The sequence below is a fragment of the Eretmochelys imbricata genome, chromosome 6 (genome assembly GCF_965152235.1).
Source record: "Eretmochelys imbricata isolate rEreImb1 chromosome 6, rEreImb1.hap1, whole genome shotgun sequence".
NCBI lineage: Eukaryota > Metazoa > Chordata > Testudines > Cheloniidae > Eretmochelys > Eretmochelys imbricata.
The window spans coordinates 57,120,009-57,144,252 of NC_135577.1; the positions used below are offsets into that span (position 1 = coordinate 57,120,009).

The following is a 24,244-nucleotide window of genomic DNA, read 5'->3' on the forward strand; positions in this document are numbered from 1 at the left end:
ATTAGGGGTCTGGAACACATGACTTATGAGGAGAGGCTGAGGGAACTGGGATTGTTTAGTCTGCAGAAGAGAAGAATGAGGGGGGATTTGATAGCTGCTTTCAACTACCTGAGAGGCAGTTCCAGAGAGGATGGTTCTAGACTATTCTCAGTGGTGGAAGAGGACAGGACAAGGAGTAATGGTCTCAAGTTGCAGTGGGGGAGGTTTAGTTTGGATATTAGGAAAACCTTTTTCACTAGGAGGGTGGTGAAACACTGGAATGCGTTGCCTAGGGAGGTGGTGGAATCTCCTTCCTTAGAAGTTTTTAAGGTCAGGCTTGACAAAGCCCTGGCTGGGATGATTTAATTGGGTATGGGTCCTGCTTTTGAGCAGGGGGTTGGACTAGATGACCTCCTGAGGTCCCTTCCAACCCTGATATTCTATGCTTCTATGATTCTAAGATATTTTTGAACATGTTTCTCCTGTTGTGTGATAGGACCAAAGTGTAGGGTGTAATCTGTCCATTGTTTCTATTAAAGAGTTACACCTGTTTCCTCCATTGGACCCTATATGCACAACTTAAGATATCCACTTACAAGTTTTGACTGTTTGAATTTGGAAACAATTAGACTAGTTTAAAAAGTTCATCACTGGCAAAACAACATTCTAAATGTTTCTAGCTTTTTATAATTTTTTTTGGCTGTCTCATTTTACAGTTTCAATAAAATGTTGCACTGTTCTATGAAAACAATTCTGTGCAGTACATCTTCACTCTTTCAAAAGTATTGTCCTACCACCGTGTCACCACTTCAACCCAGCTGTATAAGCTCTGCCATCCCTCGTCTTATCTTCCATATGAATTATAGGAGCCTCATTTTAAAATGTTTGTTTTATTTTTAATTTCTCACTGCATGGAGAAGGAATGTCAAAACAGCCTTTTTCCAATAGCAGATAGTATGAATCTGTGCAAGTGGACCACCAGTGCAGTTCACGCAGAATATTATTTATTAGTACTTGCATTAGTTTGAATGCTATTCTTGTAGCTTTTAAAGTGTGTTCCATACTAGGTATTCCAGCAAATTGTTGGCTTTCTTTCTCCCTCCTGACTTCAGTGTTCTAGCTAGTTAATTTTTTTTTGAAGTGATATAAAACACACAGAAGCTACTCGTCATTTATTGAATGTGTTTACAGACTTGCAAAAGCTGTGATTTTTAAAGAGATTTCACTGCATTTATCATGCTGACTTCTCCAAAGGTACCATCTGTGCAGGATTCCCAGTCCTCTCCCTTCTCCTAACATGCAACAACCATAGCTCCCTGAGCTATTTTTGTGGCCCTAAGGGCAGTAGTAACTAGTAGAGTCACAAGCAATCCCTCTTCCCTCAGCTGGTGGTAGTGAACCACCATGAAGTTTAACCATTACCCTATGAAACTTTTTGTCATTTCATTTCTGAACCACAGTCACCAAAGAAGTTTCCCACAGGAACTGCAACTATCAAGCTACTTTTCATTGCACTACATTTGTCTCTTGATATCCTTATATGTTGTCTCATTGGATCTGCCCTTCCCTTTTTTTGTAATGCTGTGGCTCTTCAGCTCGCATTGGCTTATGAGATAACCAATAGGATATTGTCCCACAGTTAGAGATCTTGGCAGAACCCCAGTTCAGTGGTTGAAGTCTTTCTAATTGGCCTCAGCATTCAGCCTCCATTTTCACCTTGATGCTTCATCTTTCTATGTTTGGGAGATAATTTGACTCCAAAGCTATTTGTTGTGTGGGTGTTTAGGATGTCCTCCATCCACTTGAGCCCTAAAAAGGCAATAAGAGTCCTCAGCGGCTTCAAACAGTGCCCTTGGGGCAGAAGAATGTCTAATGGATGAGTAGAAGGGGAAAGTATCAGATCTGTGTGCAAATGTCAAGCTGAGCACTCAAGCAGTATGGCACTCCTGGAAACTACCTTAAGTACAGCCCAAGGCCTAGCCCCTACTGCTTCAAGGATTTCTTCTTCAAAGAACATGTTTAAGTCAGCCTTCAGCACTAATCACCAGACTGTCAGTGCCACCCATGTCAGAGCAAATCCAGTTTCCTTTTAGGCTCAGCAGGATAGTTTCATCTTCAGAGAGTTCTGAATCCTCCCTCTGGAGAGTAAGGACTCTGCCATGCAGTCACTAATACCTTCCAGACCTTGCTACTTGAAGTCACAGGTTCCTGAGTTCCACCTGCTCTGAGGCATTGCTTCCTCACAGAAAGAGGCACTGAGTGATCAGCTGCCATCTAATGCAGCCCTGCTAAAGTCCTTTAGATATGAAAGTGTATTCTGTTCACACAATCCCAGAAGCCATATGCCTAGCAGGAAGGAAGAACACAGTCTCATGCAAATGGAGTTGATCCATGATATATCCTCACATGTGGTGCATATATCAGATTGTGACGAATCAGGTTCCCATAGAGAATCCAGTGAGGTGGATCACTTCCCCACTTGCCTGAATAAGAAGCTACCACTCTTCTTCTCATGACCCTGAGAAGAGCTAGGTCTAGCAAAACGCTGCCGCCTTTGAGTGATTGTCCCTATTGTATTCCACTGAGGGTTATGTGCATGCACCATGCTCCCAGAACCAGAACTTTTGATAATAGTACCGTTCAGCAGTCTGCGTATGCACCCTGCACTGCCTCATGTCTTCACCCGAGGTGATAAAGGGCACGGCAGAACTCCAGTGTCTCCAGTTCCTTCTCACCACCTCATGATCTGAGTTGGAGCTTTTACTTTCCTATCATCCTTGTGACACACTGTACAAAAATATTCTTAGTATTGTTCGTAGTTTCAATTTATTGTATTCTGTATCCCCTTTTTGATTTTTGTTCAAATTTTCTTTTCATGACAGACTTAGAACTTGGGATGCTGCTTTGGTGGCAATTCTTGCCACCACCCCCTACACCCCACCCCCAGTATTTGGGCCAGGGTACAGATTATACCAAAGATGTTGAGGTTCAAAACCTGTGCTTCCTGCCTTCACTCATTTTCCATCAGCAATGAGCACCAGCACTGTTTGTACTGCTTGGGGGAAGCCCACATTGTGGCTAGGTGCAGTATCTGCCTGTCCTTTCCTGCCCATACTTGAGAGAATTGGACTCTCCACCTCAGGAAACACACCTTATGGAGGCTGCCATGAGGCAGTCATTGGCCAGGGACATCCCCCCACCCCCGCCCCGGTATATTGACGTGAACATGCAAAGGGTATTTCCCCCTACTGCAGAACCTCGTCGGGATCCGCTGGTACTAGTGCTAAGCACCCCGTGCCGGGGCCTAGCCGTGAAGCAAGAAAGCATGTACATAAGCATGGCAGCAAATCTTCCTCCAAGTCTAAGACAGATTTGGCACCGATCATGGGTTCCAGCCATGAAGGAGCCAGGTATTCCAAGTCTCACAAGACTGAGAAACAGCCGTATCAATCACTGTATCCACCCATACGGATCCTGCGACTCCGCCAGCTCTGACTCTGCCAGAGTCACAGGAAATGTCAGTCCCCAGACAGATGCAGTTTTCGGTACCAGCTCCTCCAACGGATAGGATATCATTGACCCTTGGGAGACCTGGAAGCGCCCTGGTCCCCACAAGTTATTTGCACTGTAGGGACTATGTTCTCTCTGGGCCCCAGTCTGATCATCAAGTCCAAGGGACCCTTATCTGCTATGTTCCTGCCTCCCCCCGTTGGCGAGATTTCTGACTCCTATGATTCAGATGATACGGATATCCGACGTGGTCCATGGGTCCTGTTCCAGATGCACGATGACCAGAAGGTTCTAACAGCATGGTGGCAGTTCCCCACCTTGCCTGACCCACAGAGTTGGTATCCAGCGCCATGGTCACAGGCTACACAACAGCAGGGTCAACTGGGTTAGCCATACTGGAGCTCGTGGCCCCAATATTCATGCTCCAAATGAGCTACTTCCCAGTCCCCAAAAAGAATGTAGGATGGAGACTGATATTGGCAACCATTCCATTTCCAAACAAAGATTCTGCATGGTCACACTTGCAACAATCATTCCCTCCCTAGAAAAAGGCATATGATTTATGGCTCTTGATATACAGGATGCCTACTTCCATATCAATATACACCTGACACACAGAAGGTTCCTGAGGTTCAAGGTGGGACCTCGACACCTTCAATACAGGGTCCTACTGTTTGGACTTACCATTGCCCCGGGAGTATTCACCAAAGTTTTCTCAGTAGTTGGAACTCATCTCAGTCGTCAGAGGATCCCCCTTTTTTCCTATCTTCGTGGCTAGCTATGGCAGCATGGTCCCAAGACGAAACCCAGGAATCGACATCCCAACTCATTCTACTCCTCTCCTCCCAGAGGATCAACGTCAAAAATCAACCTTAAGTCCTACACAGTCGCTGGAGTTCATAGGAGCTCTCATAAATGCGACTTCTGCCTGAGTTCCAGGTTCCAGACAATGCGAGAACTAATCACTTGGGTGACTTCCAACTTTTCGGTTCTGGCCAAAGTCTGCCTTTATGTCTTGGTACACATGGCGACCTCCACATATGTCATGTCCTTCAGTCACCTACACTTGCGCCCCCTTCAGCTGTAGCTCCAAAGAGTCTACTCCCCCACTCATCAACCTATGCATAATCTGCTCAGCATGCCACCTGACGTCCTCTCCTCACTACAATGGTAGATGGACCCACTACGGATCTGCTCAGGGATGACCTTCCTCCATCCTTGCCCACTGTGACTATCATAACACTCATCCCTCACAGCCTGGGGAAGGATAGGCAACTGCATGAAACAAGGCACCTGGACACTATGGAACACCAGGATGCACATAAGCATATTGGAACTCTGGGCAGTATGCAAAGCTTGCCAGGTGTTCCTGCCAACATTTCAGGGTTGCAAGTTCTCTTCATGATAGACACCACCACCGTAGTCTTTTACTTAAACAAGCAAGGGGGAATGAGATCCTGAGCCCTGTGTGCTGAAACTATACACCTATGGGAATGGTGCATAGAATCGTAGAACTGGAAGGGACCTTGAGAGGTCATCTAGTCCAGTCCCCTGCACTCATGGCAGGACTAATTATGTAGACCATTCCTGACAGGTGTTTGTCTAACCTGCTCTTAAAAATCTCCAATGATGGAGATTCCACAGCCTCCCTAGGCAATTTATTCCAGTGCTTAACCACCCTGACAGTTAGGAAGTTTTTCCCAATGTCCAACTTAAACCTCCCTTGCTGCAATTTAAGCCCATTGCTTCTTGTCCTATCCTCAGAGTTTAAGACAAACAATTTTTCTTCCTCCTCCTTGTAGCAACCTTTTACATGCTTGAAAACTGTTATCATGTCCCCTCTCAGTCTTCTCTTTTCCAGACTAAAGAGTTTTTTCAGTCTTCCCTCATAGGTAATGTATTCTAGGCCTTTAATAATTTTTGTTGCTCTTCTCTGGACTCTCTCCAATTTGTCCACATCCTTCCTTAAATGTGGTGCCCAGAACTGGACACAATATTCCAGTTGAGGCCTAATCAGTGCCGGGTAGAGCGGACAAATTACTTCTCGTGTCTTGCTTACAACACTCCTGCTAATACATCCCAGAATGATGTATTAATGTCGCTTTTTTGATGTATTAATGTCACTTTTTTGGCAACAGTGATACACTGTTTACTCATATTTAGCTTGTGGTCCGCTTTGATCCTCAGATCGCTTTCCACACTACTCCTTCCTAGGCAGTCATTTCCCATTTTGTATGTGTGCAACTGATTGTTCCTTCTTAAATGGAGTACTTTGTATTTGTCCTTATTGAATTTCATCCTATTTACTTCTGACCATTTTTCCAGTTTGTCCAGATCATTTTGAATTTTAATCCTATCCTCCAAACCACTTGCAACCCCTCCCAGCTTGCTATCATCCACAAACTATAAGTGTACTCTCCATGCTATTATCTAAATTACTGATGAAGATATGGAACAGAACCAGACCCAGAACTGATCCATGTAGGACCCCACTTGTTACGTCCTTCCAGCATGCCTGTGAACTGCTGATAACTACTCTCTGGGAACGGTTTTCCAACCAGTTTTGCGCCCGCCTTTTAGTAGCTTCATCTAGGTTGCATTTCTCTGGTTTGTTCATGAGAAGGTCATGTGACACAGTATCAAAAGCTTTACTAAAGTCAAGATATACCATGTCTACCGCTTCCCCCCATCCACAAGTCTTGTTACCCTGTCAAAGAAAGCTATCAGGTTGGTTTGATACGATTTGTACTTGACAAATCCATGCTGACTGTTACTTCTACATGTTTGCAAATTGATTGCTTAATTATTTGCTCCATTATCTTTCCAGGTACAGAAGTTAAGCTGGTTGGCCTGTAATTCACTGGGTTGTCCCTATTTCCCTTTTTATAGATGGGCACTATATTTGCCCTTTTCCAGTCTTCTGGAATCTCTCCCATCTTCCATGACTTCTCAAAAGATAATCGCTAATGGCTCAGATATCTCCTCAGTCAGCTTCTTGAGTATTCTTGGATGTATTTCATCAGGCCCTGATGACTTGAAGACATCTAATTTGTCCAAGTAATTTTTAACTTGTTCTTTTCCTATTTTAGCCTCTTCTGATCCAACCTCATTTTCACTGGTATTCACTGTTAGATGTCCCATCACCACCAACCTTCTTGGTGAAAAACAAAACCAAGAAGTCATTAAGCATCTCTGCCATTTCCATATTTTCTGTTGTTGTTTTTCCCCTTTCATTGAGTAATGGGCCTACCCTGTCCTTGGTCTTCCTCTTGCTTCTAATGTACTTGTAGAATGTTTTCTTGTTACCCTTTATGTCTCTAGCTAGTTTGATCTCGTTTTGTGCCTTGACCTGTCTAATTTTGTACCTGCATACTTGTGTTATTTGCTTATATTCACTCTTTGTAATTTGACCTAGTTTCCACTGTTTGTAGGACTCTTTTTTTTTTTTTTTTAGGTCAAAGCCAGGGTGGTCTCTTGCCATACTTCCTATCTTTCCTACGCAGTGGGATAGTTTCCTCTTGTGCCCTTAATAATGCCTTTGAAAAACTTCCAACTGTCTTCTATTGTTTTTTCCCCTTACACTTGCTTCCCCTGGGATCTTACCTACCAACTCCCTGAGTTTGCTAGTCTGCTTCTTGAAATCCATTATCTTTATTTCGCTGTTCTCCTACCATTTCTTAGAATCATGAACTCATCATTTCATGATCACTTTCATCCAAGCTGCCTTCCACTTTCAAATTCACAACCAGTTCCTCTCTCTTTGTCAAAATCAAACCTAGAACAGTCTCTCCCCTAGTAGCTGTCCTCACCTTCTGAAATAAAAAATTGTCTCCAATACATTCCAAGAACTTATTGGATAATCTGTGCCATGCTGTGCTATTTTCCCAACAGATGTCTGGGTAGTGGAAGTCCCCCATCACCACCAAGTCCTGTGCTTTGGATGATTTTGTTAGCTGTTTAAAAAAAGCCTCATCCACCTCTTCTTCCTGGTTAGGTGGTCTGTAGTAGACCCCTACCATGACATCACCCTTGTTTTTTACCCCTTTTATTTTTAGCCAGAGTCTGTCAACAAGTCTGTCTCCTATTTCCATCTCAATCTCAGTCCAAATGTATACATTTTTAATATATAACGCAACACCTCTTCCTTTTTTTCCCTGCCGGTCCTTCCTGAGAAAGCTGTACCCTTCAATACCAATATTCTAGTCATGTGTATTATCCCACCAAGTCGCTGTGGTGCCAACTATGTCATAGCTGTATTTATTTACTAGCATTTTGAGTTCTTCCTGCTTATTCCCCATACTTCTTGCATTAGTATACAGACATCTAAGATACTGATTTGATTTCCTCCATCAGTTCTGTCTTTCCTTTATCCCTGTTATAACAGCCCATGTTCCCCTCAATTCCAAACCTTCTCCCAGGTCTCCATGTTCTTGACTTACCTGTGAGCTTTGGTCACCTGCCCCCTTCGAACCTAGTTTAAAGCCCTCCTCACTAGGTTAGCCAGTCTGTATCCAAATATGCTCTTCCCCTTCCTTGATAGGCGGACCCCATCTCTGCTTAGCAGTCCTTCTTCCTGGAAAAGCATCCCATGGTCAAGGAAGCTGAAGCCCTCCTGGTGACACCATCTTTGCAGCCAGGCATTCACCTCCAGGATGCATCTATTCACCTCCAGGATGCATGTATTTCTGCCTGGGCCCCTGCCCTTGACCAGAAGGATCGAAGATAACACCACCTGTGCTCCCAACTCCTTCACTCTTACTCCCAGAGCCCTGTAGTCACTTCTGATCTGCTGAGAGTCACAGTATCATTTAGTGCCCACGTGGATGAGTAGAATGGGGTAGTAGTCAGAGGGCCGAATGATCCTCGACAATCCCTTCATAACATCTTGGGTATGGTCCCCGGCAGGCAACATACCTCCTGGGATGTCCTGTCAGGACAACAGATGGGTGCCTCTGTCCCACTCAGAAGTGTCACCAACCACCATGAGCCTACATTTACTCCTGGGAGTGGTGGCTGTGGGGTACATGGCTTCTCCTCCTCCTCCTGGGGGTTATTCCTCATCGCTCGTTGCCAGGGCAGCATATCAGTTTTCCATCACCATGGTGGGTGGGTTGGGAGTAGAGGTGGAGCACTGCCTGCTGCCAGAAGTAACTAGCTGCCAGTGTCCTCCCTGTGACAGAACCATATCCTCCTTCCCCTGTGGTTTGACAGTAGTCCTCTGTAGCTGGATAGCTTCCTCAGCCTTGGAAGTCTCCATGTGAATACTCTTGAGGAATTCCTCCTGGGCACGGATGCTCTTCAGCCTGGCCACCTCCTCCTATAGCTCTCCCACCTGCTTCCTGAGAGATTCCACCAGCAGCCACCTTTCGCACTGGATGGTCGCCCCCGCAGCCTGGCTTTCTGAGAGTGGGAAATGCAGGCCACCGTCTCTGTAAATCCACACCAGGATCTGGGTAGAGGCATCCATGGTTAGCTTGTCTGTCTGGATACAGGCGCAGGTGGAAGAGACAGGAGCAGCATTGGCACAGGCGATGCAACCCTTCCTAATCATAGCGACAGTATTACAAATTCCTCTCAAACTCCCCTGTTTGCTAGCTCCCCTTTGTTGCTTAGCTTCTGGCTTTAAGGCCTTCTCTCCTAGGTCAGCCCTATCACACATTACATTCTTTTGACAGCAGCCTACCTGTCGTGCACCCAGAACGTGATTGCCGACGCTCTCGTCAGAAACTTTGCAACCAGCCACTAGTGAGAGTTGTACGACTCTGTGATCACTGACATCTTTGGTCAGTGGGGAACCCCCGTTAGGGATCTTTTCACATCCCACAACACCACCAAATGCACCCAGTATTGTTCCCGGGGAGGAACTGGAGCTTAATCACAGGGGAGGGGCCCTAGTCATTGGTTGGTTGAACCGGATGCTACACCTCCCCCCCCCCCCCCGTGCCCCTCTTACTACGAGTAATTCACAAGATCAGATCAGAGAAAGCAACAACCATCCTGATTGCCCCCTTCTGGCCTCACCAATTCTGGCTCCCACTTCTCCCCTACATGTCGAAGCACCCTCCACTCATGCTTCAGATGTTTCCAGAGCTACAAACCCAACACAACAGCAGACTCAGACACCCCAACCCACACACACTTTGACTGACGGCTTGGTTTTTGGATGGACACCTCAACTAGCCCAGGAGTGCTCTCTAGCAGTGAGAGAGGTCCTTTCAAGCAGTTAAAAAAAAAAAAAAAAAAAAAAACCTCCACAAGATGCTCATACTGCACCAAATGAACACATTTCACTTCTTGTGCTACACAGCAGGGCCTTATCCCTGAAGTTATGGGCATCCCACTACTCTTGGAATATTTTCTTTATCTGAAGATCTCGGGACTTGACCTCAGTTCCATTTAGGTGCATGCAGCTGCCAATAGAGTCTTTTACCCACCGGTAGATTGCCGTTTGATATTTACTCACCCCTTACTGTACGGTTCTGGAAGGGCCTTCTGCGGAAATACTCTCCCATTCAGTCTATCACCCACCAATCAGACTTTAACCTTGTCCTCACTTCGCTGACAACCACTCCCTTTGAACCTATGGCCTCCTGCTCACTGTCCCTCCTGTCCATGAATGTCACTTTCCTCATCGCCATTACATCAGCAAGGAGGGTTGGTGAACTGGGAGCTATAATGGCCAACCCCCCTTTCACCCCTTTCCATAAAGACAAGGTCTCTTTACATCTTCACCCCAAGTTCCTACCCAGGGTGGCTTCCCAATTCCACCTCAGTCAGTCCATACACTTACTTACCTTCTTGCCCAAGCCTCATGCCTCTAATGACTAAAGGAAACTTCACTTGTTAGGCATTTGCAGTCCTTGGCTTTTTATCTTGAGCGGACAAAGCTATTTTGGAAATCTCCAAGGCGCTTTGTTGCCATACCAGAGAGAATCAAGGGTCAAGCCATTTCCATCCATAAAATTTCCAGGTGGGTCTCAGGGTGCATTACGTGCTGCTATCGATTATTGGGACAGTCCCCACCTGAAGGGATTTGGGCCCATTCCACAAGAGCACAGGCATCAACCACATTCACACTTTACAATGTCCCCCTCATAGATATGTGGAGTTTGGTATTATGGACAGATCAGAGGTGGGAGTTGACATCTCAATAGTGAATGAAAGATGATGGTTAGGATGGAGATTGACTGTAAAGAGCCTTGAGAGTGGAGACCAGCAGCTTGTCCGATGTAATAAAGAAGGGGAAGCCAGTGCAGTTCAAGGAGAGGAGTGACATGGTCAAACTGAGGGTCTAGGAAGGTGAACTTTGCAGCAGCATTCTGAATGGAAAATTTGCATTTGTCAAGACTAGAGGAAAGAATGTTGTGGTAATTAAGATGTAAGAATTCTCATCTACTGGATGAGAGTTCTAGTTGATGAAAGCTCCTTTTGAAACAATCACTTCCTGTGAGCTAAGTTTCTTATGTAGAAGGTCAATTTCCTGGTAGCTTCAGTTAGTAGAATGAGTGAGTTTCATACTCCAGTGACAGTATATCTTATGCCATTTGGATAGTCTTTGCTTTTTGTAAGGTAGGAACTGTCTAGAACTCCCCAATGGCACTGCAAATTCAGAGGTGGATGTGGCTTCTTGTGTGAGGGAGATGGCTCAGGTTCTCATCCTCTGCTGCCATATGAAAGAACTAAAAAATCTTAAGTGTTTGGGATTTTTCCATTTGTCATATGCTGGGAAACTGACACACAGGAAAGGGACCCCTGGAAGATTTCTTCCAAGAAACACAATTACAGGGTAATTGTTCCATTCTTTGCTGTTATGTGTGGAAGAACTGCTTTTCTTCTACCACCGTGGCTGAGATTATTAAATTTGCAAATGACTCTCCTGAGGTCTATAATCTGTAGAAAGGCCCCATCTGCAACTCTGAGATTCTCTCCCCCTCAATATATGTTAGTTTCATCTGCGGCATCCTTCAGGGCTAAGTTGATGACCTTAGCTAACTAGACAGAAGATGGAGAAGAGTGTTTAAGGCTCTTTGAGGAGCTGGGGTGCCAACAAAAGTAAAATCTTATACAAATGTCTGTCTCTGTCTTGAACGATTTAGCTACTGGAAATACATATTTAATTCATTCGCACAGTGGAAGTGGCTAAATTCCTGCTTTTTGAACCCATGTAAAATGAACATGCTATTTTTGTTTGCAAAACTTTCAATAAAAATGGCTAGCAGTTCCTTTTTACACCTTATATTTTAAAGTCAATGTTTGATTGTGGGACTACCAGTCATGTCAGATCAGAAATTCTCTACCTGACATGAGGAAAAGGAATCACTTTGTTGATTAACAGAATACCATGGTTAGCCAACTTACATAGGAATAATGTATGGGCCTGATTTTATTTATTTTAAATACGGTAGATGCATGATTGCATGTCTCTTGTGGTGTGCGGTCACCACATATGCAAATCTGCCAGTGGAACATGGAAATGACCAACAAGCTATTTGCATATGCAGGTTCCACCGGGCCTGTGCATGGTACTTGGCAGCTGTTTACAACTAGATATCTAACTTGTTTAAATTATAGATATTTTGGTAACTGACTTGGGTGTGGTCTAGATGGCCTGGTAAGCTTTTCTTCTAAATGCTAACTTAATTTGTACATGTGACTTGAAGATGTAAAATCCCCATGGACCTATCTGTCTTGCAGTAAAACCTGGGTTTTTTTCAGCGCTTGCATATGCTCAGGTAGATATCTATAGAGATATTGTATTGTGTGGGAGTATACCCTCTTTGCTTTGTGTAAGGGCTGAGAAGTTCAGTGAGATGACCACTTAATAGAAATGAGTATGACTACTACAAATTTAACAAAGCACTGGGTATAAGTAGGACTTTTACTAATGTAATAGTGATGGTGACATGATCAATGAAAGAAATAGCAAAACAGATGTAATATTTTTTCTTGACTATGTCTCTATTGACGCAGCTCTGAAGCAGCTGCTGCTATCTCTCGTTCATCTTTTTTCTCCAGAGCTGATTTTTTTCTCAAATAATTGAAGTTAAAGTAAAAGGTAAATAATTGTATTTAACTTCATAATATGAATAAAATGCATTAGTTTTTTCATTGATCAGTACATCCTTGTTATTAAGTCATGATACTTGCATCTGACACCTTTTGTGTTTTACCTGGGTGAAAAAGAAATGAAGGAGAAATATGGTTTGGAAACCTTATGGTCCTAAAAAATGTTGGAGTTGGTGAGTAGCCTTGGGTTATTACAGCACTGACAGAGTGTTAAATTGGAAGTGGTGTCTTCATCATTTGGGTGTGAGTATGGAAGGAGGGGGAAACAGCGGGGTCTGTTTGCTGTATTAAGCTGTGAGATGGTGTCTTGATAATCCTTACCAATTTCCTTCCTGTATCACCTTTTCTTTTATAGGATGTTGCACTTGTAAACCTCCAACTGAGGGAAAATGAACAGTGGTGTTCTTCAAAGCCAGCAAATGCCTCTCTTGTAGTGGATATACTAGTGTAAAATAAGGTGGCATTTCTGTGAATGCAGAACTGGAAAAAATTCAAATATCTAAACATTTCAGTTTTACAAAGAGAAACAATTTTAATTGTTGCCTTTTTTTTTTAAATGGAGAAATAGTGGCAGATAACTACCTTTCTGTAAGAGGCTAAGCAAATCAGGCATTTAGCAAGAAGCCATTTTACTGGACTTCGTTATATACCAGCTCCAGTCCCTTTTCTCTTTGGACTAGAGAGGGGCCTAAGCCCCAAAAATTAAATCTGCAACCAGATTTGAACCTCCAGTAGTTCCAAGGGTTTTGGATCTTCTCTTTTGGATTGGGGACATCTTTGCTCTGAACTGGCATCTCACTTGTATAATGCACTATAAATCTAGGGTTTTACTGTAATCTACAAACTTTATTTGAAAACGAGTTTGTCTTTTTTAAAAAGCGTTTAAGATGTGTAAATAGTCATCTAGAACCTCCTGAGAAATATTGACAAACTACATATATATTAGTTTCACTTTGATATATACTGTGTGTCCTCCCCCTTCTTTGTAGGCTTTTGTGGATTTCTTCTCTCAAGGCCTCCATGTGGAGTACAAGAGCAAGGGCATCATTGTACAGGTGAGTGGAGTTTGTTTCATTTAAGTATCCGTGTTATTGTGTGGTTACCACAGTAACAGTTGTTGTCTTGGCAACAAAAGGAAATCGTCCCATTCACTCAAAAATGTGATGATGATAAACCATTAAAGATACAGTTTCTCTTTTTGTTTGTCCCAGTAGCAGTTGTTTCTGAACTCTTCCTGTTGAAATTAAGTATAAATGACTTAAAAACAAAAACCAAAGATGAGTGTTACAAATAATTAAATATTAGAAGATCAATATAATTGACAGAACCTGTTATGATTTTAGCTACAATATATTCCACAAAACTGATTGATTGTAGTTACATACTGACTGGTTACAACATTCCTTAATCTCCTGGTATGTTTGTCATGACATTATGCACCAGAAATCCAATAGCTAACCACACTAAGGACTAGAACACAGAACTTAAATATCCTTTAGTTTAGCACTAGTTACGAATAATGCTGGCAACTCTAATAAAGTATATAACAGTAAGATCTCTGCACTCACAGTTGCTTACACTGTGGGGAAACGTAGCAGGAAGAACAACTTTGCATCGGGGAAATAGGTTCATTTTGAATATCAGATTCCAGTTGTATAACTTCACAACTTGATATTCGTATTACCTCATTTTAATAGGTTTTTATCTTTGCCTTCTAGTTTACCTGCAGTAACTTAGCTGTGTTTACAGTAGACCAGTGAACCATCTGGATACAAATTAAGAAAACCAGGGCTTAAGAGCGCTGAATCCAGCTATGTGACACCGGCTGGCTTTGTTTGCAGGACCGTGTGCAAACCTTTCTGTAGTTTTGTTTCTCACATCCCTTGTGGGTTTGCTTTGAGTTTCAGAATTGTTTGAACTCAAAAACTCAAAGCAGTACTCACATGACCCCAAGTTTTGCCTGGTTTTGGGTGTCACAACCAATGATTTTTTTCGTGGTTTCACCCCAGAGCATAAATCAGGGTTGGTGAGAGTTTCATAAGACCCTGTCTACTCTACACGTACAGGTGTTATTTTTGTAAACCGTTTGGAACACTCATCTGATCTGGTTACAAACATAGTTGAGTTGTGTCCATAGCTACCACTTTGCCTGCCCATATTTTGTATCATGTGATGTTAGAAAATTGTGGTGGCTCTTAGTGCTTCAGCAGCAGGTCATGCTCAGAAGGCATACATGTGGCATATCAGGTGCAGCATGAGGCAATCTACTCTCGGATGTCCTGCCACAGAAAGCTTGGAGGAAAGGAGGACTGACCAGGCAGGTTACACAGTCAGGGAAACAATGCTACGTGATGCTAAATAAACAAATCAAGTATTTTAAACAAGGTACAGGAGAACAGTTATGAGCTGCCATTGTTAGTGAGTACTAGCCAGGAACTGTCTGGACACAAACTAGGTTTTCACTAACTGGTTAAGAACATCTCAAATGTGTTGAGTAGACATGTCCTTAGGGAAGGAACATCTTGTCTGTTTCGTGGCTTTTCCTTTTTAGAGCATAATAAAAACGTAATGCTTGAAATGCCGTTTGTCCTTGTTGCTCAACAGTATTGTGCGGACAGTGCTAGGAAAAGGACAACTTTTGATTCAATAAGCTATTGCATGCAATGTCCCTACAATGGCTTCCTTGTTTAAACCTACGCTAAACTTTTTCTTAACATTCCTAACTGTACCACTGGTGCAATTTCAGTAGGAGTTCCAATGGTGAAACTTTAGTGTTGACAAGGCACTGGTGGCTGATGATGTTTTAAGTATTGTTGCGCAGACCTGCTCTGAGCAGGAATAGATGACATGGTAATGAAAATGCAGTCAAGATGACACTTTTACACAGACAAGAAAACTTAGTGTAAACACGGGAGAACCGCCGCGGTGTCCTCCCCCCCGGAGTGTAGCTTCTAAACCTTTCTAGCACAGGATGTAGAGAAACTGAGAATTTGTGTATTTTGCAAACTTAAACTTCACTGAAAGCTGTTGCTCTATTAGGTTTGCCTGTCTTCCTGCGAACAAAGTTTTCCCCTAGCTACCAGCATGTTTTCCGAAAGACTTTGATATCCCAAATGCGTCAAGGTAATGAATAGTGTCAGCCTGGCTTCACTTCTCGGGCATGCTGGCTGTGGGCTTGCAATTGGTGGTAGCTCCATCTCCTCCCTAAATTTAAATGAATAGCCATTCTGAGTTGTGTGGGCCTAATAGCTGGTGATCAGAATTTCTTATGCTAATTGTACTAAGCTATTGGTCTTTCTTCCCTACCCCAGTCTGAGCCCCTGTGCCTACCACTAATGAACATTAGAGGCATATCTTTAAAGTTTGGCCAACGTGTCTCCTTCATTCCCTTAGGAGTACTTCAGCCTCTTGATAGCTGAAGTATGGGGTAGCTGTTTGAAGTGGCATGTCCTCAGCTTATACCAGACCAATAGAAAACACTTGTGTGAAAAGCAGAAACACACGACAGCTTGCTAATATACTACTTCTGAAACTTAGTACAAGTTGTAGCAATGCTGCCCGAGTGAAAATGCCTTCTCTTTGGAAGCCAGGTTTGAGCAGTGTGGCTGTACTGTAATGCAGAGGAACTTTTAGGTTCAGAAACAAACTCCTCTCTGGCTCCACAGGCCACTTCCAATCTTTATTTGGAGAATAGCAACTAGATAGTCTCAGGGTCAAGTATTCCTGTGTGTGTGTATGGGGAATGGGATGAAAATCTATAGTGGAAAGTAGCTGCCAAGAATGAAAGGAATATGGAAAAATGTAAGGATTTCTCACAAGACTAATTTGCAAGTTCACTGTTAATGGGGATGACTATGATCTGTCTGCAGAAACGTGAGTCTCCATGGGATAGTCCGTCTGAAGAGGTCACTGGGTTCTTCTTCCTTCTGTTCATTTTATTCCTATTTCCTGCTTCAGAACAATAGGCAGAGAACAGCTTTCTGTCAGTATCGTGCATTTTTGCCTCTTTTCAAATACTTTAAAACATATTTTAAAAGTATAAGGAAAGAAAAAATCTTACTCTATTTACAGTTCTTCCTAATACCGCTATTACAGTATCCAGGCAGTGGCATAGTACTGGATTTTCTTTCACACTTCTCTGTTTGAAGGATTTTCCTTGAATATCTGAGATTTTGTTTTGTTGTTCTGTAAAGTGGTTTGGGGGGCATTAAAGAGGCTTTTTCATAGAAGCCTGAAGGTCCCTTCCTGTACCTCCCAGGTGGGTGGTAGTACCAGAAGATCTGAATGCAGCAGTTTCTCAAGAAGCATCAGTATAAAAAGATTATGGTTCAATTAGTCTTCCTTCATATAGGGAGTGAGTGTGGTTTACAAGCTAGTGCATAAGCCAGGGACCCAGGACTCTTGAGTTCCATTCATAGGTCTCCCACTGATTTATATGATCAGCTGCTCTACAGACTTTTCTGGCCTGAACAGTGTAGTGTCATATGCAAGCACCCAGTTTTACCCGTAGCAAACCTTGCTTTGCTTACAGCCTTTCAATCTCTGGATCCCAGTTGAATAAAACATCTCTCTGAATAGTTTTGCCTTTTGTATTTCCTAGGAAAAATTAACAGCTTTCAGAACATATAGGAGCTTTAGCCCAAACAAAAGATTGCATTCTTAGTGAGAGATGGTAGAGCTAATGTTTCTGAAGCATTTTTTTCACTATAGAATGCAGGAGACAAAATGTTATTCCATAGTCTTACAACTTCTAACAACGTTGAAGTGTTTGGAATAATGGCTAGAGAACGCTATGCATAAATTATCAGCGGTACAGCTTATTCCCACTCTGCTCAGTTTCTCTGGGCAGACAATGGATTATCTTTCAGCACCATCTAGTTGTGCATCTAAGTAGTGCAATTTGTACGTAAACTTCTTTTGTTTCAGAATGGTGTGGCTAGTTAAGATTGAAACTGTATTTTGCCCAAATTTGCAGAAAGGTGTTGAGGAAAAAAAAGGGGACGTCTTAAAAGAAACACTTGCTATATTTTACTTCAAATAGCTTGTCGTCAAAACTTCATATGAAACTTATGGAAAAGATGCTGGCAAGATTTACAGCCTTGAGACTCAAAAAGGGATTTTGGAGAATTTATTCACTGGTGAATTTGGAATTGCCAAATAGTCAGTCAAGTTCCAGCAGACTTTTGAAAGGCACCAAATGCAAAGTAGAACCTTTTTAATTTAAAAAGTACAGGCAAAATGTTCAAACTCGGATGCCTAAAGTTAGGCACATAAATTCATATTTAGATACCTGAATGAGTGGTGTGGTTTTACAGAGATGCTGCTGACCTATAAAGAGATCTGAAGGCATTTACACTTCTGAAAATCAAACCACTTTAATAAAAGTGCCTTTCTCCACATTTGAAAACTGTGCTAAGTCTTTAAGCCCTTTATTTGCAAAGAGCCTTGAAAGTATAAACTGATCACTGTTATTGTTATGATGACTTTAAAAAATGCACGTGGGGGGTGGGGGGAATCCCAATCTGCATTAGCCATTCTTTTCCCTGAATTCCCCAATCAAGTCTTGTGTGCATGGGACTGTTTCAGCCCATGCAGAAATGTACCTCCTTGTGGAATGGAACACAGCGATTAGCAATACTTTAGAATGGGAAATGGACTTCCTTATGCAACGAAAGCAACAAGGAAATCTGGGAAGGCAGAATGAAGTTACCTAAAATTGGAATTAGCTCAGAACACTGGATCTGACACTATTCTCAAAGTTCCATAAACAAGCACAAGTACCCTGATTTGAAATCCTCTGCAAGAGATTTACCCATCACCGCACTCCTTAATGTCACACTGCGGCATTGGTTCGGTAACAGGTCTGCCTACTGAATCGTGAGCCCCACTATTGCACCACCTGGATTCTCCCAGCAATTCTTCTGTCCAAGTACTGATCAGGACCAATACTCTTTTTAGCTTGTAAAATCTAACAACATCATAGCCCTGAGTTATATGGCTATGGATTATTAATGCTCTTGAATCCTGATTGTATTTGTTTGTGTTTGCGTGTGTATGTATATACGTAATATACACATGCATACACGTGATAGATTGTGATTTCACCAAAAGGTGATCAGATTTTTTTTAAAGTTTAACTAAAGTTCATACCTTTTTTTAGAACCCTGCTACTACAGGTCACCTAATGTACACTATGAACTTTGTTTCTTCTTGCCATCTTCAACAGATATACGTAGAAACTGTCTGAAAACACACTTAGAACTATTTAGGGAATCTGTTTTCACAGCATTATCAGAATCATAAATTGTACAGATTGTTAACGTATTCATAAATGATCTGGAAAAAGGGGTAAACAGTGAGGTGGCAAAATTTGCAGATGATACAAAAGTGCTCAAGATAATTAAGTCCCAGGCAGACTGCAAAGAGCTACAAAAGGTTCTCTCAAAACTGAGTGAGTGGGCAACAAAATGGAAGATGAAATTCAGTGTTGATAAATGCAAAGTAATGCACATTGGAAAAGATAATTCCAACTATATATATATAAAATTATGGGGTCTGAATTAGCTGCTACCACTCAAGAAAGAGATCTTGGAGTCACTGTGGATGATAGTTCTTTGAAAACATTCACTCAGTGTGCAGCAGCAGACAAAAAAGGCAAACAATGTTGGGAGTCATTAAGAAAGGAATAGATAATAAGTCAGAAAATAGCCTATTACCTCTATATAAATCCATGGTACACCCACATCTTGAATACTGTGTGCAGATGTGGTCACCCCATCTCAAAAAAGATATATTGGAATTGGAAAAGTTTCAGAAAAGGACAACAAAAATGACTAGGGGTATGGAACAGCTTCTGTATGAGGAGAGATTAATCAGACTGGGACTATTCAGCTTGGAAAAGAGACAACTAAGGGGGAATATGATAGAAGTCTATAAAATCATGACTGGTGTGGAGAAAGTAATAAGGAAGTGTTATTTACTCCTTCTCTTAATACAAGAACTAGGGGTCACCAAATGAAATTAATAGGCAGCAGGTTTAAAACAAACAAAAGGAAGTATTTCTTCACATAATGCATAGTCAAGCTGTGGAACCCTTTCCCAGAGGATGTTGTGAAGGCCAAGACTATAACAGGGTTCAAAAAAGAACTAGATAAATTCATGGAGGATAGGTCCATCAGTGGCTATTAGCCAGGATGGGCAGGAATGGTGTCCCTAGTCTCTGTTTGCCAGAGGTTGGGAATGAGCGACAGGGAAGGATCTCTTGATGATTACCTATTCTGTTCATTCCCTCTGGGGCACCTGGCATTGGCCACTGTCAGAAGATAGGATACTGGGCTAGATGGACCTTTGGTCTGACCCAGTATGGCCATTCTTATGTTAAGAAATTGTAATGTCAGGGAATGCCTCTGTGTAAATATGGAATCCACCTCTTCCTGACAAGGCTGTAAGCATGTTTCTCCCAGGCCAGGTATGGTGGGTCTTTAAAACTTAATAGGTGGAAGGACCTTGAGGACAACGGTTTAGCTGGAACCTCGGAGAACTAGTTTTCTCCTACCTAGTTTACGGAGGCTGGTGATAGGAAAAGTGGAAAAACACCAGCAGCAGAACAAAGGAACCAGGTGTTGACGGGAGACGTATAAACTCAAGGGACTTATTGAACAGGAAGCTTTGGATAGGAAAGAAGAAAATGAAGGCAGGCTTTTGTAGCATGGGTCCTTTTTAAATGCTGACCAGCCAAGGTCAGAGGCAGCTAGCTGACCTAGAGAAAGGCTCCATGTTTTTGAAGGGAAGGCTGTAGGGGAAGGATCTTTGGTGCACCAGAACACTCTGCCCAGGCCCAGAGAACTCTCCATAGTTATGAGGAAACTGAGGTAAGGGAAATATATACAGGCATGTCTTATTTTCTTGAGGGGTGGGTGGGTGTGTGTGTGTGTGTGTGTGTGTCATGCTCTTAAGTAAAGAGCAATGGTCTTTATAATCCTGTGGAAGTCTGTCTGTCTTGGAGTTTTGGGAGAGAGGTTGTGTTTAAGCTACTGGGAGGGAGCAGAGGGGGACGGCAGTGGTCCCAGGGGCTGGGCAGTTGGACTGCAGGGTTTCTTGTCTCAGAAGCAAATGCTAGCTAGACAGCAGCTCTATACTTGGAGAGCACACCTGGAGACCCCCAGCCAGGATGTACAATATGAACTTTGTTTCTTCTTGCCATGTTCAGTAGATGTACATGAAATTTTTCTGAAAATACTCTTCACTTACTGTCATCTCTTTTCCTCCCTGCAGAGTGTTCTGCCATATTTTGTGGCTACAAAAATGTCTAAAATCCGGAAACCGACCTTCGATAAGCCCAGTCCGGAAACATATGTAAGAGCTGCCCTCTGCACAGTAGGCCTGCAGTCCCGGACCAACGGATGTCTGCCCCATGCCATTTCTGTAAGTTACCTTGAAAAAGGGGATGTTAATAATTTTGTGTGGTCCTGAGTATGTTCTGCATGTACTCTGACCGTGGAGAAAAGGGAGTGCTGAATTACATTAGTTACCTTTTTTAAAATCCTGAGACTGACACTTGTTCTTTCGTACTTAGTCCTAATTTTGTCACATTTGAAGATGTAGAAGAGATTAATTTTAAATTTGTTTGGTGCAGGTGATAACAGTTGGAGTTTTTTCTTTTAATTTCTTAGGGCTGGATCTGTTCTCTTCTTCCCACCTCAGTAGTCATCAACTTGACAATGCAAAAACACCAGCAATTTCGAGCTCGCTACTTAAAGAAAGTGAAGGAAAACTAAGTTGCAGCAACTTGATCAGATGTTTTGACACATGGTGGCTCAGTACCCACAATTCAGAACCAAATAGAATTAATCACATTTAAAATCTTCTCTTGTCGTTTTTACTTTTTAATGGGACCAAACACCAATTTAGGGTGGGATTATGATATAACATGACTTCTTTCCGGCCTCAATTTTCCAATGTTGATTTCAAAATATGCTTGATTTGTTGCTCATATGTGAATATGGTATATTAGCTGGATTTAATCATTAGCTGTATGTAATGTATTTATACCAATGAATAAGGAATTGTATCCCAATGCAAGTAGCTTGGTGTTAAAAGAAAAAATTCACAATAAAGCAAGCGAAAGTGCTACATTATTGAAGTCAGATGGCCTGCGCTCATTTAAAAAGAAAAATGGAAGTTGATTGGCCATCACTTTAATGTTTTCATTCTGGAAACGACCAGTTATATAACCTCCACCTGTTTCCTGTATTGTGCATGTTTGGGTGAAGGGAGGAATGGTGGCAGTTTGTCTTTCAGGTATACTTCTGGGAGAAAACATGGTTATTAAAAAAGGCAAGCTAATGTTCAGTGATGTAGCCACTCCCGAGGTCAGCTTCAGAGCGCTTGCTAGGATGCTATATGGCTAGTCTTCTAATGATGTCTCCCCATGTTTCACTTAACAAGCTGTATGTGCATTGGGACACTGGGGAGAGAAGTATGTGTAACTTCCCCTGGGTGGAGCTGCCTGGCTGCTGTGTATGGGTCTCCAATAAAACCATTTCCAGGCTAGTGTCAAGTGAACTCAACTGAGAAAGACCACCCATTTTTAGTTATTTTTGGTTTTACATCCTAAAAAACCACTCAGAGCTTTCATCTAGTGTACTGAAACAGATTCTTGAACCAACATTTGAGTGTTTGTGTAAATTAGAAGGATGTACTGTAATCTGTTTTATGAAGTGGAGGGAAGTGAACCAAAGTACACAATGGGAGTGATTGCTATATATATATATACACACATATATATAATACATATTAACATCCTAAAACAGAAATTGTTTAAATTCTTGCATCTTGAATATTAATGCTAACTTTTCAAAATATATTATCTTCTGGAATTGTAATGATCTCTTTAAAAGATGCCTGCTGTAATCTGTAGACAGTGTTAGCACAATATAGATAAATGCTACCAGTTACATGCTGCTTGTTGGTTGATCCGTAAAACACAGTATTGGTTCTTGAAATTCAGTGCTGTCTTTGTTAGGGCTGCTGGTTAAACTCTTTTTCTGGCACATGCACCAGTCTGTTCTCCACTGTGGGCCTGCTGATATAAGAAGCTGAATCTTTGAAACCAACGTCTAAAAATGAATATGCAAATTAAAAACAATAAATGAATTTAAATGTAGAGAAACTGCAGAATCAAGTGCTTCAAAATTTTGTTTCTAGGCTGAGCCATGAATGTGTTTTTACAAGCGACTTTAACACCGTGAAAAAATCTACTCTAGGAGGGGAATGGGTTTTTGGATTACAAAAGATTGGATTGCTAAAATATTGGATAATTTTTAATAGGATATGTGAAATAAAAGCCATCACAGTTGGCACCCTTGGGTTGAAAGTTTTAACCCAGACGGAATGCTCCATTGAGGCTGCTCTATCCTTATCTCACCATGGGGGAACATTGATCAGGGTGTGTGTGTGTGTGTGTGCATAAAGTCTATACTGCCCCTGCCGGTGTCTGTTTGCTCCGTGGATAAAGATTTTGGTCTCCATTGGCATCAAACTCTTTACCAGCTGTAAATGTACTAAAACTGTATTTTAAAAGTAACTTTCATGGGCAATAGCTTCATCATTTTTAGTGGTGCTAGAAATTCTGTGATCTGGAGTTGATTATTGCCCTTGAGAGAATAATTTAAAGCTCTGCTTTTAAGTTAAATGTGTTGTATTGAAGCATGAAGGGGCTAACATTTCTGTACATTGAAAATACATGAATACCGATGCAATGGTGCTGATCAGGTATGAGATGAGGATCTTATCCCATAGCTTTTATTTTGGAGTGGGGGTGATAGAATGTGGGTGGATTAGACTGCATAAGGCCACTGTTTCTTGGCTTGCTTTGGAGAAGACATGGGGTTATCTGACTAACCAATTCTGTGTATATTCTTTTTCTAACACACACATAGAACTGAAATAGTTAAAATAAAAGATTTCTCCTGAACGATTAACTCTTGAGTTTCCTTTTTTAAATGTTTTACCCTGCTTCGTTCAAATGATAATTGGTGCCTTGTATACAGGGCAACACAACACTTGAAATGATCCTTCCCCACCCCAAAAAGAACTCCATTACTATGGCTTCCTGCTTGTCAAGAATGACAACTAAAAGTGACATTTGTTGTTGTTTTTTTTGTTATATCAAAGTAAACCACTAAAGGGAAATAATTCACGTTCCTGCGTGTGTTCCTGTTAGTTTGACCGAAGCTTGCTGCATAGAGAGTGCTAACTTGGAAGAGAACTCTTACATTCAAGCAGAGAGTTCAGTTTTTGAATTGTATAGTACTAAGCACGTTACCAGCATCGTAAATTGCAGCCCAGGAATTACATTCTGATTCTCTAAAATCTCTTCTCTGTATTCAGCTAAAGATGGGCATCTTCTCCACGTCCTCTCTAAAAGTGCTTTGTATTTGCTGTTTTAAAACCTGCTACATTTCTGTAATTGAAGTGATTCCTGTGCATGTACAGTAGTTTGTGAAGTGAGATAAAAATAAGGCAACTTTCCTTTTCTGCACTACATTTTTTCATTTTAATTTTTTATGAATATTCTGAATTATTTTTATAACTTACATAACTCCAGTTCTTGCATTATTTGCCCTCCCTGTTTTCTGAGTGAGGTGATGGAACAGAAGTGAGGTCAGTCACACGGTAGGTAGGTCTA

The 24,244-nt window shown here is 42.0% G+C and overlaps 1 protein-coding gene across 1 annotated transcript in view; it reads left to right on the top strand.

The window, feature by feature from the left end:
- Window positions 1-23,534, top strand: part of HSD17B12 (hydroxysteroid 17-beta dehydrogenase 12) — a 151,020-nt gene extending 127,486 nt beyond the window's left edge. The window contains exons 9-11 of the mRNA XM_077818566.1: window positions 13,545-13,610; window positions 20,830-20,979; window positions 21,228-23,534. Of these exons, the coding sequence (XP_077674692.1) occupies window positions 13,545-13,610; window positions 20,830-20,979; window positions 21,228-21,332 (321 nt within the window). The 3' untranslated portion in view covers window positions 21,333-23,534. The remainder of the gene's footprint in view (window positions 1-13,544; window positions 13,611-20,829; window positions 20,980-21,227) is intronic.
- The last annotated feature ends 710 nt before the right edge of the window (window positions 23,535-24,244 follow it).